Here is a 19,040-nt window from a genome sequence, read left to right as displayed (position 1 = left end):
CTACATTTACATATTATGCGAGGGGACACGCGTCGTATCATATCCTGGCCGCGGCCTTCGAGAACAAATCGTTCGATTTATTTTTATAACATCTATCGATACACATAGACCAATGGATTACTTTACAAAAGGATATACTGTTTCGACTCGCGACTGGAAAAGTAAGTCGATCGACGATCGTAATCGGCGAGTAAATCCGAGACAGCCGAGAGTGGTCGGTTTTTTCGGGTTTAAAAATTATACGTTTCACCTCGGCAATGTGGGTTGCATATCGGTTACCGTTAAAAAATTTCTATTTACGCTTAAGAAGCAATGAAAAGCTCTAAATTTAATCTAAAGTTTATTACCCAATTATTGAATTTTTCAATCTTTTAATTAAAATCGTTTTCAATGCAACTTAATCTATGTTGTGCAGTAGTGCTTATATCAAAGTTCTTTAAATGTAATTTATAAATTGTCCAAGAGTCGTAAATCGAAAATTTCAGCTGCATACATTGCTCGTGCAAAAATGACTTGAGAATGTAGAAGCGAAATTTTAATATCGGGCTGTCCGAGTAACCCTCTATACCGAACGCATACGTAGACGTTGGTGTGCAACGATCGCATCTTGCGACACTCGGTCGCATTAATGTTACTCGATTTTTTTCCCTTTCTCTCTCTCTCTCTCTCTCTTTCTCTCTTTAACCAGTGGCCAGCAGTAAGGTAAGAATTGTGCAGTTGCGTGTCACAGTTGGGCTTCAGTTGTGTATAACGTATGCGTACACACACACACATACACACACATAGAGTCGATCATTCAGCAGATTAGAACTAATTAAAGTCGCATAAGCCCGCCGGTACAATGCAAAATCGCGAATCGAAAATTCAGTCGCTCCAAGTGCGCCAGGGAGTACATGCCAATTAAGCTCTTCGGGCATCGCTCGGGTAATCCATATATTATTATATATATTTGGCCAGCAACGTCGACGCTGCTCGAGGTGCATTTGTATGCGTTGCTAGCCACACGCTCTCGCTCCATTCGTCCGTAAGTCATTGCTGCGGACTCGAGTTGTGCTATGTACATGTGTGCAACGGCCGCGCATCGTTTCGGTATACAGCTTTAATATCGGCTCCTCATATTGAAATGTCAAGTGGTCGACTGTATATAGCTCACACGAATATTATATTATGTAGGCTGAATTTACGCCTCGAATAGGGACAATGAAGTAGTGAATCTTGCAGAGCTGAACAATACTACTGCTGAGGCTTACGTGTGTATGTGTGTATGTGTTGGTGTGCTTTTAATGATAAATCGGGACACGCGCCTTTATAATGCAAGATATTCTTAATTAAAAGCGAAACTATATATGCGCGAGCGAGATTCTATTGTGCACAGTGCAATACGCGGCGGTGGCGGCGGGCGCATTAAATATAACTACGTGTGTGTGGTAGTACTGTGCAGTTCTCACTGAGCAGTGCGCGCATAAATTAGGAACTTTATTAATTCATTTTATTATAGACGAGGCTGAGCAGCCCCGCTCGGCCTGTACAATTCCATCGTCTCATTTAGGTCGATTACATTGTCCTCTACACGTATGCATTATAAGAAAATCCGAGTACGAGATTCAATTTTTCGACCGACTATCATATATGGCGAGAGTTTATAAACACACTTATGCACAACGCGACGTATCGTATACGGTAGCTTTCCGCGCGTGGAGCGTCAATTTTCCTCTCCCATTGCTGCCACTGCTGCTGCGATTGCTGCTGTTGCCACGGCAGAGATCTCACCTCGCAGATATATATACGGCACACAGACAGACACACGCAGACAGAGCGCAAAAAGAGAGAGAGAGAGAGAGAGAGAGAGAGAGAGAGAGAAAGGGTAATGGTCGATCGTGACATTCGAGGCTCTTCTCAAGGAAGAAAGCTAAGCGCAGCAGCAAAGACGATGTGGCGCGGCACTGCAGCTCGGGCCTCGCTTACCTCCATTATGTTTATTAGTTTGTATACCGTATACAGCTGAAACACACTCGCACTTATAAGATGCAACCCAAGAAGCTTTCGTAATACTTGCAACTATGTGTGTGTGTGCGCTGTACGCCGCGGTTATACGAAGCATAGATTCTATCTCTCAGTCGAAACGGCTCGAATCCTTGCCTCGACTCGCGGCCGAGCTTCTTCTTCGCAATTCGTGCTCTATGCCCCCCGATACACGGCGGAAGAAACTCGAAACTCCCGACTATTGCCGTTCCTTTTCTTTCTTTTTTTTTTTACTTAGCTCCTCCGTAATGTACGCCGTTTGTACGATGTGCAGCTATTCTCTTGGTTTTTCATTTTTTTGTTGTTGTCTCTCCGCTTCATTGCCCTTAGGCCTCTTCCCCGCGAGAGCCCATTTACTTATATTCGTTATATACAAAGTTTAAACCTTTCTGGTGTGTTGCAGCTCGATACATTGCATTGTTAAACGTCGAAATTACCGATGTATGTACATTCTTACATAAGGATATGAACGCCAAGTACCTGCTCTTTACCTACAGGTATTTACGACAGTATATCCGGAGTAGACTGCATAATTTCACTTTCGAACGTTTTTTTTTTGCCTTTCTCGCGTACGGACAAAAAAAAACACCGAATTTATGTGCATAACGTAATTTGAACAACTACCAAACTCGAGACCGCGACAATCAATCGAGGACAAAAAAAGCCGCGTTTCGTTGACAAAGCGTGCGAAATTTCTTCGAACAAAAATTTACTCGCTCTCTCCCTCGAGTGCGCGCGGTAAGCAAAGTTGAAGTTCGCGTCGGCAAACGTAGTTGCGCGCGCGCCTCTGTGACGAGCGATTCTTCGAGAGACCAAAACCACAGACGAGAGAAGAATACAATCATCGGTTGACATTTTTTTTTCCTTTTCGCGCGTTTTCGTTTTCACGGTCACTGTCGAGCGAAAGGAAAGTGAAATATCCGCACGCAAATGTGAAGCTTCATCGAGTGCGGCGGCGGCTTTACAGCGTAAATGAAATATCGCTGTGGATCATTGAATATATATATAGATAAGTGCACAAAACAAAGGTAGCGCGTGGTGGGTCGGGCAGCAGCAACTACAGCAGTGCAGTTATCGAAGCAACTTTTACGCCTCGAACGCGTTGCGCAATTATAGATATAAATCGAAACAATAGTTCGCACCGTATAAATCATTGTAAAGTTCGTTCATTACAATTGGCACGCGGAGGAGCAAGTATACATTATATATGTAGAGATATAGAGACTCGGCACAGGGAAGGACAGCTGCGCCACTGAAACATCATCGCAATAATGACAGAAAAATAATTATATTCGCTCCTGCCGCGTGATCGATACCATGGCCGCCAAGTCCACAATAATATAATACAGTTTCAACACGTTGGGCTGCGCGGTGCTTCGTTTCATACATTTTTCGCAGTTTAAGCACGATAAATCGCTTAATCATCCGCGCGTACGCACCCGCGCGCGAACCTACATTACGTATTATACCAAAGAAGATAGACACGTATAGAAGCACAGAACTATAGGCGCGATTGAGGCTGGCTCATATGGTACCAAAACCAACTTCAAGGGGGCGCGGCGAGCAACCTAAGCCTGTAATGTATAACCAACATTTAGTCTCGTGGTTATACCAAAATCTTCGTGGTCGAGTGGTCAAGCGCTCGGCATCGTTTTTTGCGTCGAGCGGTCGGGCTTTGGTTCAATCCCAGGCCGCAGATATTTTTTTTACATTTTTTTCTCAAATTACAAAGAATAAAGTAAGGATTTCGTTTTTAGCTGATATTGGTCGTAAAATTAAAATTGCATTGATAATCAAACTTTTTTTTCGTGTTCTTTTTTCTACAAAAAAATAAAAAATCACATTTAATTCAAACGCAAATTAAATTAAATTAATGTATATTTAGACGCCTCGAAAAAAAATTTCGTGTTAATTTTGTTAAATCGACGCTGTTAAGGAAGACTAGCACGTTTACATTTAAAAATGTATAGAAACGTGCTACTCTTCCTTAACAGCGTCGAAATGAAGTTTCTTTTTTATGAAAATATCTCTGACTCCAATTTTAAATGGACCGTATCGCTTGATTATTATTTTTCACATTTAAAAAAAACCCTCAATAAATAAATAAATTTATCAGAGTATTTTTAATTTTATAAGCAATATTAGCTAGAAGCGAAATCCTTACTTTATTCTTTGTAATTTGAGAAAAAAATGTAAAAAAAAATATCTGCGGCCTGGGATTGAACCAAGGCCCGACCACTCGACGCAAAAGACGAAGCCGAGCGCTAGACCACTCGACCACAAAGATTTTGGTTACCGGTGGACTAAATGTTGCTTATAGATTACAGGCTTAGGTTGCTCGCCGCGCCCCCTTGAAGTTGGTTTTGGTATCATATGAGCCAGCCTCAATTTTTAGTTAAGCTCTGGGCTTCTATACGTGTCTATCTTCTTTGATTATACCTATACGATGTTTTCCAACCTGTGTGTTCTCGAGACTATGAGCTGCTGCTGCTACGTATACAGGCCTCGAGTTCAAGCGAGCGTAGTACCAAGTCAATTAAAGCGAGCTCATCCCGCGGCTGGATCACGTTATATACACGTATTTATACTTGCAGTGTTAACGTTGCAGCGCAAGATGATACCCATATATGCCCATCGAACCCTTCACTTTTGATTTCTCCTCGCGTATACCTGCACACGTGTATAAAACGTGTGTGTATATGTTACGTACAACCAACCACGTGTGCGGAGCGATGCTTCGGCGAAGGAAGGGTTTTTCTATCACGAGACAGACATGCACATCGAGGTATCGGCGTAGTTTTACATGCGGCATCGGCGCATCTTTGTTCACACTTCCAATTGCCAATAGCCAGTGTAATACGAATAAGTGTGTACACACGAGTATATACAATAAAAACTATACAAAGTATTTATTCGAGCCCACAAGTGAGAATTGAGTTCGCATACGTTGGATTTCAGTTTATAACCGATCGCCGGGCTCTACGCTTCCTTGTGCGTTACATACACTTTACGGACTTCTTCGAGTTAACGCACGAGTACAATGAAAAAGCTCAGGCGTACTCGAGCGTTAATACATATCGAAGCGATTATTATACTTTGCGAGCTCACTCGAACGTACACGTGCACTTTTTAAGCGGATTCGCGTAAGTTTAGAGAGAGAAAAGAGTAGGAAGAAGCTTTTCCTGTGTGAAAGGAGGAGAAAAAAAAATTAACCGACATAACTTATATCTCTTTATTATATGATAGGCTCTTTTATTATTATATTGTGCTGTGTGCACGAGGGCTGCATCATAGGCCTGCGAATTTTGCAATTAACGCATAATATAATGTACGCTTGAGCGCAAATAAATTAATTTCTCTCCCACACACACGTTGAGGTGCACACGAGCATGGTACACACAATATATGCGATCGCTCCATGCGCGCATGGCGTTATTATGCATTATTATATTGGCAGTACGGTGCATCGACGCGCGAGAAAGAGATGTGCTTTTGCGTGCCCGCATGCCTCGGGCGCACACATACGTAGGCTGAGCCCGACACTCGAAAAACAAAAAATATCATAAATTAATGAATCGAAGTTTTCGCAAACGCTCCTCCCCCACCCGTTTTCCCATTCCAAAAGTATCAATTTGCGCGCACTTTTTGTGTCGGAGCAGCTAGCTATAGCAGCTGCGGTTATTTCGACCAACGATTTTTAAGTATATAGCTGCGGTTCGAGCGTATTATATCATGTGAGACTGCGCGCGCGAAAACTGTACGGGCTGCTTCGCGCAAGGATCGATCTGTAGACGATCGGTTGTGTATGTATATATTGTGTGTTATACATATATAATATGCGCCGCGCACATTGGCAAGTTCTCGCGAAAGCGAAAGAGAGGAAAAAAGTAGGACAAACTCCACCCGGCTTGCGACGCGAACGCGAGTTGCGCAATTTTTACGTGGTATTACTCGCGCTGTATTCTATATCGAGCAGTTGTATACGTATAATGCACAACATAGTGTGCGATGTGCAAACTTGCCGATCTCCTTCCATTTACCTCACTGGTCATTTTTGTTAATTAGAAGAATTCGCATGATCGGTTAAAAATTTAACACGAGTCGTCGTTCTTTAGCGAGATCTAATCTCTTTTATTAAAATTTTTGAATGGGCCATCCCATGAAAACAACCTTGCTTCGTTGTGAGCATTGCATAAAAAAATTATTCTCGCCCACAAAATCGTGGAATATGCTCGGATTATATTCGAAAAGATTTTAAAAGAAAGAGACACATCCGGGATAGGGGCCCGAAACACGAATGTATAACATGGGTATGTGAGTACGTGTGTGGGAAAATCGCGCGAAAATTTCCCGCGTGTGCAGTCGAGATTTGAAAGAATCGCGCGGAACCTCGAGAGCCATGTAATAATACTGATCCCGGTGCAGCATGTGCTGCATGTGTACGTATTCGAGGGACTTGATCGATTATATAAGCGAAGAATGGGTAATTAGGCTATATCATATGTTGAAGCACTTTATAGTATGTCCGCGCGCGTAATGCACATATCTGCGCTATTACTTACGGGCGTCGATTCAAAAGAGACAGAAGCGGAGACTTTTAACGAAAGCTTATACGCTTGGTCTATGTGACACATACGACTATGATATTGTAAATATGTAAATTCCAAAGTCATTTTTGCTAAATACCCAGGTGCGTATTTTCGTTTGTTTTTGTTTGTTTTGTTTTTATATATGTTTTTATTATGATGGTGTATTACATTTGCGTGATCAGCACGACTTAAATCAATGAATAAAGTTTTTGTAGATAATGTAGGCGCCCGTGTTTCCACTAGCCGTAATTGTTGATACATATTTGCTTTAGCCTTGCTGTGGCTAGTTTATGAAAATTATTTACATTGGTGATATTATTTTGTATTTATGGAAAAAATAAACATTTTTTGAAAAAACCATATGAATTTTCTGCCTTAAAACTAATGAATAAACTTAATCTAACTATTTACAATACGTTTAGTAACGTTTAACTATTTTAAAACAAAGATTTTGTGTATTGCTTGGTTGAGAGCCATTTGTGTTTGTATCAAGTAATTAATATGTGATGTGGTAACTTATGTTTCATTTTGAAGGGTGCGTTTGATTTATTGTACTTTCCGAGGTTTTTTAATGTTCCATGGTTTTTAATTTTTTGTTCAAAGAAGTTTTTAGTTAAGGTGTGTATATGTGTTTTAATTTTGTCAATGGTGCATGTGTTATGTATGTCTAGGTTTTTTGAGCGCGGTTTGGCTTTTGTAATCATCCTTAGAGTTTTATTTTGTATTATTTGTAGTTTTTTGATATTTGTAGGGCAAGTAGAGCCCCAGACAGGTGATGCATACGTAATGGTAGGTCTGATTATAGCTTTGTATAGTGTAAGTTTATTTCTTAGGTTTAGCTCGCTTTTTCTATTTATCAGATTATATAGTAAAGCTTTGGTAGTGTTGGTTTTTTTGATTACATGTTTTATGTGTTCTGTATAGTTTAATTTATTATCTAGTATTACACCAAGGTATTTTACTTTGTTTATTTGTTCAATTTGGGTACCATTCATAGCGAGTGTAAAGGTTTTTTCTTTCCTCGTTCTTTTGGAAAATACTATAAGCTCCGTTTTGTTTTCGTTGATCTTGATTTTCCATTGGGTGTAGTAGGGCATGAGTGCATTTATATATTTTTGGAGCTGATCCAGAGCTTTGTATTGAATCCTTTAAGAAAAGCGCGTATTTTCGTTAAATACCGTATTTTGACTTATAGAGTTTTTTTGACTTGGCCACTTGTAGATTTAAACAGATAAAGGTACTCGCCATCTAGTGGTGGATGCTGGCATTAATTATAATTGTATCTTCATGTTTTTTGTATCATTAAACAATTCATTTGCAATCAAACTTTTACAATATTTATTTTAAATAATTTATTTTTTCAAATTTGAATCTAAAATAATGTATGTGATTGCATTTTTGCGACGACGAAGATTCGAGCGCTGACTGATAAGGAAAGAACCAGCCCGGGTATGCACGCAAATACACGCTGATCGCGCATACCGATCTTTTATGCGCGCGCTCGTGGCACTGGACCCGATGGTCATAAAAACATCAGCTCTCGAACTTTGTTGATCATGATTTGTCGGTAATAAAGTTCTTGGCAAAGTTCACACATTGTACTATTTGTTGCACACGCATACAGTGGCAGGCGGTTATTCGTCAATTTGCATTCGGCCACCGTAAACACGTTTTGCAAACTTGTATAGAAATATAACACGCATGTGTGGGTACGTGTTCACACGTGTGTGTTTATATGCAGCAGTTGCGCAGCAGTATATATATACACGCTCGCGCGCACACATACTGTCAATTGGCCGATCAACGCTATCGATAATCCGCTACATTACGACTTTTGCTGTTGCTGCTGCTGTGTATATTCATGGTGAAAACTATTTGGCTCGTTACTCACGCACGCACGGGTCAATATTCTCTCTTAGCGCGCGCTCATAAAGTCACTTGGCGCAATTGCCTTCCTGCTGCTGCGAACATACACACACTCTGCACGCGAACGCAATGTCAATGTCCAGGCAGCGACGCAATCCAGTGAAAACGCATTATTAATTTACGCAATCCTCTCTCTCTCTCTAGCCACTAGCAGCGCACTCAAGACTTCCATATAAATGTATACGCCACATGTATTAATAAATTAATATGTTTATATTTGCGACACGCAGTGGACTGCGACAAATATCGCGGATGTGTGCGCGGCATGTTCATAAGATACATGCGCGACAGATTCGCGTCACGTAGTAATACGCGTCGACACGCACCGATCGCTTTACACATATCGCGGTCTATAAGGTATGCACGAGCGTATACTTCGTGTCCGTGTATGATACAATGAAGCGCCTTTTTTTCCTTCGCCTTTTTACTCGTGTGTGCGTATACGTACGTACTGGTATGTATGGGTTTTCACCCGAGACAGAACAGCGAAAAACGCCGTACGTAAGCCTGAAAAAATAATGTTTTTACCGCAACACTTTTCCGATGTTAACGCATAGTTATAGACGAATTCACTCGCCGAAGAACAACAATAAAGACGCGATCCTTGTATACCGAGAGGCAGCTCCTGGAGAAGCTGTACTCATTTTCACGGAAAAACTGCGTTGCTGGCCTTTTAATGGGCTATTGCTTGCCGCTGCTGGAAGAAGGAGGATTGTAAACGAGACGAGCGTGAGGCGCGAGCGGCATGCTAATTTCCGCGCGTCGTCGCGTCGTCGACTGAGCTTTCCGCGCACGAATATTATAATGTACTTAAGAAAGTTTCCTGCGCTCGCTTCTTTTTTATTACTATTATTTTTTGTTTTATTTTTAATATGAGGAAGGTTAGTTTTTACGAGCACGAATTAGACACTATTTTGTTTATTTTCCAAGAAAACGAAGAGGAAAAAAGAGCAAGAAGCGACGAACGACAGCAGCAGCAGCCACGTGAGTTTTCCTCAACTTTTATAAGTCGCGGTCGCGTAATGAATTACAGGTATGCGCACAGCAGACAGAGAGCGAGAGAGAGAGAGAGAGAACATTTTCTTTATAATACTTGGCGGAGACAAAAGTTCACTTTCGCATAATTTTAGTCCGCTCGTCTATATCGTTTACATAAAACTTCGACTCTCTCGGCGTAGACTGCGCGCCTCGCAGTCTCTATACATATATTATTCCAAGAGTCTGTGAAGCGTGCAGTGCAGTATTATAAATAAAAGCCCTGATTTACGTGTGTGTGTGTGTGAGTGTGCAATGCAGCGATGTGAACACACACTCACATGGCCGAACTGCGAGCGCACGGAAAACGTTTTGATCTGTCGTTCTGGTGCAAAATTTATTACAAATACAATCGTCGGCTCTCCGGGTCGTGCGAGTGTGTGTTTTCGATATCGCGGCGCGAAATAAGACCCAAGTAACGTTAACACCGACTTCTACTACAACTGCTGCTATTACTACTGCTTCATCTGCCACGAGCTGCATGCACGTGTATATTTATAACGAATAAATCCCACGGGAGCTTCATCCGCGCTCGCCTCGGCAGCGGCAGCAGCATGGATCAACCGAGAGTCACGCGAGTCCTTTGCCCCTTAAAAGCACACGTACGCGATCGGCAACCTCTCTATCCTACATGTATACCTCGAGCTACTATAAACGCTTGTGCGCCAGCAGCTACTCTCTCGCGGCGCATATATAGCGTATATATGACGAGCGCACAATTACGAGTTGCGAGAGAGTAGCGAAAAAATCGGTGAAAATTTCGCAAAGCCAATATATACCTCGTCTCTGCAGTGTGTCTGTGTGTACGTATTACCGAGTGTTTTTGCGTGTATCGGTGTGTGTGGATACGTCTTTGCTCGAGCATCTGTATACAAATACACATTTGCTTATTTATATATGAAATGTACATACATTTGTAAGTGTATAAGTGCGCTACGTTGCGTAAGAGATCGTAAAACGAGCATGTGGAAAAAAAGCATCGGCGGCAGCATCATGCGCCAAGATAGATAAGGGAAAAAACGACAACGAAAGTATAAGTGTATACATATATGCCTGTGTGTGTAAGAGAGTATATATGAACATAGTCGTCCTATGTGTGTGTGTGCAAGTGCGCGCAATGTCGATTGTAAAAAGGAGACCTGAGAATTCGCGTGAAAGTCGAAGATCGACGATGAACGAACGAACGAACCGATCTCCGACCGAGACTCTCCAAAGCGTAAGGTGCATGCTCTCGCTTATACTCGCACATGCACACATAATCGCGCGGCTTTTTTGTGTGTTGAGTCGCGCGCGTGTGCGAGCCTATAATACCTTCGTTTACGTATGCTCGCTATGGCCTACACTCGCACGTACGTTACACGAGCTCGCGCGTTCACATAGAAAGAGAGAGAAGAAAGTAATGGACCCTTTCTTGCCTCAGAGCAAGAGTAAGTAAAATTAAAAGATTACGGCGCGAGGAGAGATGCCGGTATTATGTGCACTTACAAGAGCTCTGCAAGCTGACTCGCACGCGTTCGCGCGGAGATCGGTATCGTTCGCTAAGCCGATCGAATTGTATTTTTGCCCCATCGACGTTTTCTATAAAAGTTTTTTTTAACGACAGTCGCTGATACATATGAAACGCAACATCACTCATGCATAACGTCACAAGCCCTCAATTATTAGTAGTTTTTTTTGTCCAAACATGAAAAAGAAACTCGTAATTTTTTGACGCATCACTCATGACCAAAGGTAAAACGATTTACTCGAGTCGATTGAATAATATATTGCATCCGATCAGAAAGAAGGAATGAAAGCAGTCGAAAGAAATTATTGAGAAATGTCAAAGTTAAACTTACCAAAAATGTGATCTTCATGTTGGATCTATCTGAAGGCACTAACAAAATCAAACAAAAATGAAAAAACAGCGGCGATCACCTGTCACACTGATTCGGGAGGGTCGCACGTTTGTATACAGGTAAACAGTTTAAAAAAAAAAACTTGAAGAGGAAAGATTTCGAAGCACCGATGTATGCTATACGTATAACGATGTGTATACGATCGGTATAACGTATAAACGGTCCTCGCTGAGTTTCACTGGTAGAGTGCAGTCAGATTGGAGCAGCAACGGTCCTTTATAACCTATAGCCGAGCTCTGGCGAGAGAGAGAGAGAGAGAGAGAAAGAGGGACTCTATACGGGGCTGTAGAGAGAGAAAGACCGGGCCCCAACAGCAGCAGCGGCGACGAGCGCACTTGTGCCGTTTTTCAACCATGAGGTGGGGGGGTCTGCTGCTACTCTCGGTCTGCTCCTGCCTGCTATAAGCTATATTACTCTTTCTTTCTCCGCTTCGTGTATAAACCCGCTCTATCTCCACACGTATTATGCTACAACATACACATATACACACAAGTATACGCACACGGGTATAAAGCCAAACTTTTCTCATTTATTCTCGATGAATGTATACGAGTGTGTACGTACGTATTATAATGCGAGCGAATGTGTAAAAAGTGTAAAAAGGACCACCGCACCGAGATCGGTACTTGCGCGTAAGCGTATAAATTTTCTCATTTCGAACTTGACACTTACACGGGAAAAAAGCGAAAGTATACCATACACATTCACCGACGCGCGTCTTTTTCCTACTCTTCTCTTCTCTCGCGCACGTAGGTACCTCCGATACTTCATCTCATTGTTACACATATTATTGTAACGCGTCGTCGTAATATGCAAAAGCGAGACGAAAAAAAATCGTACAATAATCGTGGGTGTATACGAGAGCCGAGTCGCGGTGGTCTCTTCTATACCAGTCGCGTGTACGCGAGTCTGTGTATGTGTGTGTGTGTGTGTTTGTGTGTTTTGCGTGAGCGCGCGCGAAAGCTCACATACGCGAGAGATTTTTCAGCCAAGGTCGCGCGCGGATATACCTCGAGAGTCTCGATATACAACATCCACACGTCGATTCGTTGTAGGTCGTCGTGGGCTAGGCAGCAGCTATACGTGTTGTATCGTTGCAGCTCCGCCACACATAACTTTTCGTATTGAGTTATTATATGTCAGCTTTACTCGCACACGAGAGAAAGACAATTCCGATCGCGGGGCTGTGGGACTTTTTTTTATATACGAGTACAAAAACAACGACGACGACGATGATGATGGGCCGAACTCGATTCAACGAAGGACAGCTGAATTAAAGTATTTTATTTTACCTTCAATTAAAGTCACTCAATGCCGAGGAGTTAATGATTTTATTTTTTTGTTATCCTATTACGGCATGGCGTTTGAAAAGTATGAGGAAATACGCGTCTAAAATCGAGCGTAAAAGCTCTCTCACTCATTCTCGGTCGTGAAATCGGCAATGAAATTTCAAGCAGGCATCTCATCGGTGATTGGCGCCAATGATAAAAGCTGCGTTCCGATATGTTTCAATTATCATCAATAAAATAATGCGGCAAAGGATCGCGATTAGAAATTCATTGGCACGCAGCATCATCTCGTTTTATATCGCTTTTATTGTAATTTATATTATGGAAATGCTTGCGTGAAGCATCGAAAGGAGCGTGCAGCGTGTGGTGGTACATTGGAATAGGCAGTTCAACGACTGAAATCAGTACTCGAGCTACATGTAAAAGAAAATAAAATTGTTATTATTTCGCACACTACACACACATAGCACGGCAGTGGCAAAGGCATATGTATGCCTCTGCGCGAATGTGCATGCCGCGTGCATAAAGAGACTGCTGCAGCACGCGGCATGGATGTGTTTGAGTACTTCCGATGTGTTAAATTTTTGAGCTGCACGCCGCCGCCGCCGCCGCCACCGGTGCACCAGCTCGCTCGCTCGTTCGGCGCAGCAGCGGCAGCGGCAGCAGTGCACCGCGCGGCGAAAGTGAAAGTATAAAGTACGCGGAGTGCCGAACAACATTTCTAATTTTCGCCTTGTAGGCACGTTAATTTTAATTAATATGCGCGTATGCACGTTCGCGTATACGTACCCACATGTATTATACACGTGCAAGCTGCCGCGATTCAATTTGGCCGAGGAAGCTGACGAACGCGATATTGACGCTCGCGAGAAAAAATTAAAATGGTTTTGGTTCCGGGGCGACGTCGCGCCGAGAGCCGAAAAGCTCACCTATAGACGCGGAAAGTAGTTTCGGGAAACACCCCGTCGAGAAGCTAAATAATAAGAGATTCGCAGTCACGGAGTTTTTAAAACAAGCTCGCGTACGGTCATGTGTGTTTCCAAATCATCGCGCATACATAAGCGACAACGACAAAAGCGGCAGCGTCAGAAGCAGTGCGTATATACATATTACATAGACGCGCGATTGGCAAACGCCGCTCGAGCGTCGTGCACTGACCTTTTTCGAGTCCATTTGCCATAAGCTGCTGCTGGCGTACACGCGTAAATCGTTATATACACCCATACAGGATATTCTCTTTTTACAAGACACTTGGAGAGTATGGCCTGGCTATATGGGTGCTGCTGATATACCCAAGACAACAACGGAGCGCAGGCCACGCGCGCGTACGCCTGGAATTATGCTTTCGCAATTCGCTCGGGCATTGTCTCTCGTGCGTGTATAAAGCCACACATAGCTATGTACACGATTGTGCGTGTGTTTTTTAGCCGAGGCTTTGAAAAGTGCTACTCCATATATCGATCGAATACAGAGACTGAATCGGTCATTTCGGATCGTCGGCACATCTAGCTGTTTTATAATTTGCATTTCATCCGTATATATACAGATCGGTCCAGAAGCGTCTAGCATGCGGCGATTTTTTGCCGTTCAGCTGCTCGCGAACCGGTGTATTATTTCACCTCTTTGAGATTCCATTACGCCCGCGGCTGAACTGGCTGCTGCTGCGAGCCTCGAGGCTCGCGACCAAAGACTTACACATACAGGAACTTTTTACTTTCTAATCGCTCTATATACGTCGTCGTATATACTTATATTATACGCGCGCGGAGTGCACGCGAATATGTATACACATATGCGCGCGCCTATATTATATTATGAATACATGCGTGATTTTCGTTTTGTTTATTTGGGCCCGTTGTGGAATCCTTTGTTCGGATGCGAGCAGATTTGTGCGACCATTGCTTGTTCAGCCGCAAGCTGATCTATATGAGGGCGGATTTATTGGTAATGATAAATTTCTATGAAAATTAAAAGAGATATTGAAAACAGGATATTACTTCATGGACTGTGTCATAGATCTTTTTTATGTTCTATTTGAAAATCGAATACTGTTTTACGTCAAAAGTGTATACGTAGTACTAATTAGAGCTAATAATAAAAAATTGCAACCTTTTCTTACTCTTTCAAGTTGATTCGACAAATACAGGTTTATGAATAATTTAACGGCTTTAATCAAAGAGTACAATGTTATCAAAGCTCTCACCGCCAGACAGTACAGTCAATACAGTGAAATTGTTAATTACGATTTGTTCCCAAGATTCTAATTTAATTTAGTCGAAAATGTGTTTATTCTTCGGTTTATCGCGATCAGTATCGAAGGTGTGATTTTCTTTCCAGCAAATAAGTGCGCGGCTTCAAAGTGTTTAGTCACCCTTCGTACCCGGGGAATACCGATTATCGAATCGGCGAAACGACTGTACGACTTTCTAATGCTCATTGTGATTCACAGCTCGTACAAACTGGTCACAGTATTTGCGTATTAAATAAACATCTTCGATTGCCTATTATCCTGCTTTGCTATAGACTTTATAAACACTCTGTAATTTGTTAGTTCATTTTTTTATAAATATTTGACTAAAATGTAAATAATGCAGAACAGACACTTTTACGTGTCGCCTATAAAAAGCCAAGTTATCGGATTATCAAGCTTTGGATATTCACGTCCTTTGACTCATAATTGAAAAAAAACCTTTTGAAAAATTCAATAAAATAGATGAATGTGGCATCTCATAATGCAAGGGCATCGTTATTATATAAGGGATTTATTGCAAAATTAGCATATATCCAATCTAAAAGCTAATACCATCGTCGGCTAAATGAATCGATAAATAGAAAGTGCGCGATTAATGTGACAGCGCGCGTCGTATCGGCTAAACTCGACTCGTCCCATTTGAAAGGGTATCTCGTCATTATGCTCCAATCGAATGAAAAATTGATCGATCGATCGTCGCGTTTCATTATCTATATTTTCTTAAAACTTGTTAAAATCTCATTCATTTTGATCTCCGCACACGCGCGAGCACGAATTCACAATGCGGGAATGTGTGTTTGCTTTTTTTTAAAGCTCTTGATAAATACTCCAAGCTTTCGGTGCGTACAATTGATGTTTTTGTTTATCGAGCGATTATGAATTACGCCAACTTTTTTCACGAGCGAGCGAGAATATAGAGTGATTCACGCGTATGGCGCAGTGTCGACGACTTATTTGCAATGCGTGAGTGTGTCTGTGTGTGTGTGTGTGTACATAACTTTCATATTCAGAGAAAAAAGTAACAAGATTCGCGGTGAAATATGTGCATTGTATACGCGCGGATAGCTATACAATTGGCAATGGCATTGAGTCGAGGCACAAAAAAATCTCATTTGAATCAACTCTTGTTCTCGTTACGCCGCTGCAGCTAGATAAATGGAATTTTGACGCGCGAGCTCGCGCCGCCTTTCTAGCCTCAGCTTCTCTTGTTGTTACACACGCGGCAAGGGACGCGTCTCTTTTATAGATTATCTTTCCTTTTGAGACAAGTTGCAAAATTATTTTTTCATCTTCGTTTTTGTGAACTCGTAAACAGATTATTCGTTTGGCAATTATTTGTTTCAATAGTGAAATTCGAAAAAATATAGGTCAAAGGAATTCAGTACGTATTCGTGCGAGCGCAACCAAGCATCTTTTGATAAACATCTATACCATTTTTACCGATATCGATAAAGATGCCCGCGAAATAATATATCCATCAGAGAAAGCGAACACAATACGGCTATACGATACGCACCGATACATAACTCGGAATACATCTCGTACAGAGCGCAGTACAAATATCTACCTTGTCCGAGGTATATATCACCGAGGAAACGTATTTTTAAGAGCGGCATGAAATTTTTCCTTGATTTATGGATTTTCTTTACGGTAGTCTTGTAAAATTTACGCGATTACGCTCGACCGACTCCGGCCGCTTGTTTACTCTCGCGCGCGCAGTAGTGCAATGATTGACTAAGCAAGTGACAAATCATCGTAAAATCACCAACTACTCCTAACCATTTGCGCTCGCTTTTTCAATTAAATTTATAAAGCCGTAATGAACCCATGAATGATAATATTTACAGAGAATGTTACGCGCAAAAGAACCACGACGAAAAATTTTCCCAGTAACGATCGTTTAATTCGGCGTATGAGAAATTTCACCATCGCTAAAAAAAACACACACACGAGTCCCGCGACTGCGAAAGATAATTTCTTCCGTCGTATATATTTGACGTAAAAATAATACACGAATGCGTAACAATCTTCAGCTGAGCGCGCGATACAACGTGTGTGTCTTTATATGTATATAATACTCGTGCGCACGCCCTTTCCCTTTTTCACTTTCAAAAAATTGACTGACAATCGTGATCCATTTTTTTCTTTCTTTCTCTCTCTTTTTTCGCTTGTGCGCGGCCGGAAATTCACATAACTCATCGTACATATATAAAAATCCAGAGGAGCGCGAGGCACCCATAACGTTGCGCCAGGTTCATTGCGAGTGTCTGACTCAAAACAATCGCGATTTCTCATTTCACAGTGGAAATTATTATTTTCCACAGTGCCCCGTAGTTGATGTATTAACTTGTCAATGAGAGATGTAATTCGTGAGCTTCAACTCTGAACCCTAGCAAATCGGATCAACGATAAATCACTTATAAGGAAAAATTGTTTTCGAGCACTAGCTCCGAGAAAGTTCCTCGCGTGAGCTCTGGAGCTGCGGATACATATTACGAAGGTGTTGGTATCTGGATGTAAGACGCACCGAGCTGCGCTGCACAGTGCTGACTTTAGCACACGTGTGTCAAAATATTCGCGGGATAATACGTTTTATAAATTTTCTCGCGCTCCGCTTACAGCCTTGGGTGCAACAACGCAGAATATATAATATAATAACGATGGCCTGCAGGAAATCGGCACCGCATCCGGACTATATTTTTCACGTACAGCTCTAAACGGCGAAAGTTACGTGTACCGCTGCTGCTAGACGCGATCGGCCGATATCTGCGCGGCGCATCTCGCGCGATTCTTATTATATAGTTGTGCACTCACCAGTTTTCGCGATGATTTAACCTTATGTATATAATGAGTATTACGTTGTATTATATGTACGACCAAGCGAGAGGGAGAGAGAGATATATTATAAGAAAACGTTTGAGAAGGCACGAGCGTGCGAGCTCGCGTAGTTAACGTCACGCCGCGAGATACGCACCGAACGGAATTCGTAGTTCCTTTCGCGCGCGGGTGAAGGCCGGCATGTGTGTGTATGCGTACTTTCAGCACGTATACAGCTCGCGTACAAACATATATTTTCCAGACACATATATTTCAGCCACGCTCGAGTTGCATTGGGGGCCAGGCTTTGCGTGCAGCAGAGCGAGATTATCGCGCGTGCGTATAATACAGGAGGTCGCGATCCCGAGGTACTTTTTTTCTGGATACGGCTGCTTTTGTTTGGATCGTGGCAGCCGGCGACCTTATCGAATAATGAATTTATTAATGGGATTGAATTTTCACCCATGTGCGTTTGTCCCCGAAAACAGGCGATTTTTTTTTCGTCGCTGGGCTCGAGAGCTTTTCAAGGAGACGGGGCCGAATTTACGATCGTGTCTTCCCCCGCTCGAACGCGCGTGTGAGGCAAAGAAAAACTATTTTGTACGCGGCTTTGTGCGCGCTTGCTCGTAAATTTCCGACGAAAGTTGGAGCGGTGCACGTAAAACCGATACTTTTTCATGCTAAGATGTACAAGCCGTGGAAAGGGGTACCAAATTCTTCTCGCGAAGAAGAATCATTGTCTGGTTAAATATTTTTCAATGTCACGACCGTGAGGAAAAATTAATTTCGACGGACTCGGAACAGTGAGAAAGAAGGAGAGAAAGAGGGACGAGCGCATTATTTATAATATAAAAGGAGTCTCGAGTTGCCTTAATTTCTCTTAAATTTTCCCCTGCAGTGCGAGCAGCTTGTCAAGCTCACCGCGGTAATCCAATTACAAACTCGCCGCTTGCATGGTATTTTGCACTTATACATTATAATACGCCTCTTGAAATTCTGATGGATCCGGAAATTGACACCTTTCTCGTGCAAAATTTCTTCATCTCCTCGTCCGCATTCCTTGACTATGGTATCATCGGTGCATGCGCGGTGATGTATGTTCACCCGAAAGTATCGAAATACTTGATACTTGGCGCATGTCCACTTTGCAATCGTTAAAGCCTTTCGATTTGTTCGACACGAGAGTGCACAAAAAGGCCCACACTGCAGCCAC

At 42.3% G+C, this 19,040-nt stretch overlaps 1 protein-coding gene across 1 annotated transcript in view; it reads right to left on the bottom strand.

Moving 5' to 3' along the window:
• The window catches only part of LOC106650776 (pollen-specific leucine-rich repeat extensin-like protein 2), a 30,979-nt gene extending 19,551 nt beyond the window's left edge, over nt 1-11,428 (bottom strand). Inside the window, exon 1 of the mRNA XM_014368977.1 lies at nt 11,411-11,428. Within this exon, the coding sequence (XP_014224463.1) occupies nt 11,411-11,428 (18 nt within the window). The remainder of the gene's footprint in view (nt 1-11,410) is intronic.
• Nucleotides 11,429-19,040: the final 7,612 nt, after the last annotated feature.

Source organism: Trichogramma pretiosum, unplaced genomic scaffold (assembly GCF_000599845.2).
Source record: "Trichogramma pretiosum strain Unisexual culture from Peru unplaced genomic scaffold, Tpre_2.0 scaffold3, whole genome shotgun sequence".
Taxonomy (NCBI): domain Eukaryota; kingdom Metazoa; phylum Arthropoda; class Insecta; order Hymenoptera; family Trichogrammatidae; genus Trichogramma; species Trichogramma pretiosum.
The sequence above is the reverse complement of the archived record's forward strand: the minus strand, read 5'-3'. Positions and strand labels throughout refer to the sequence as shown.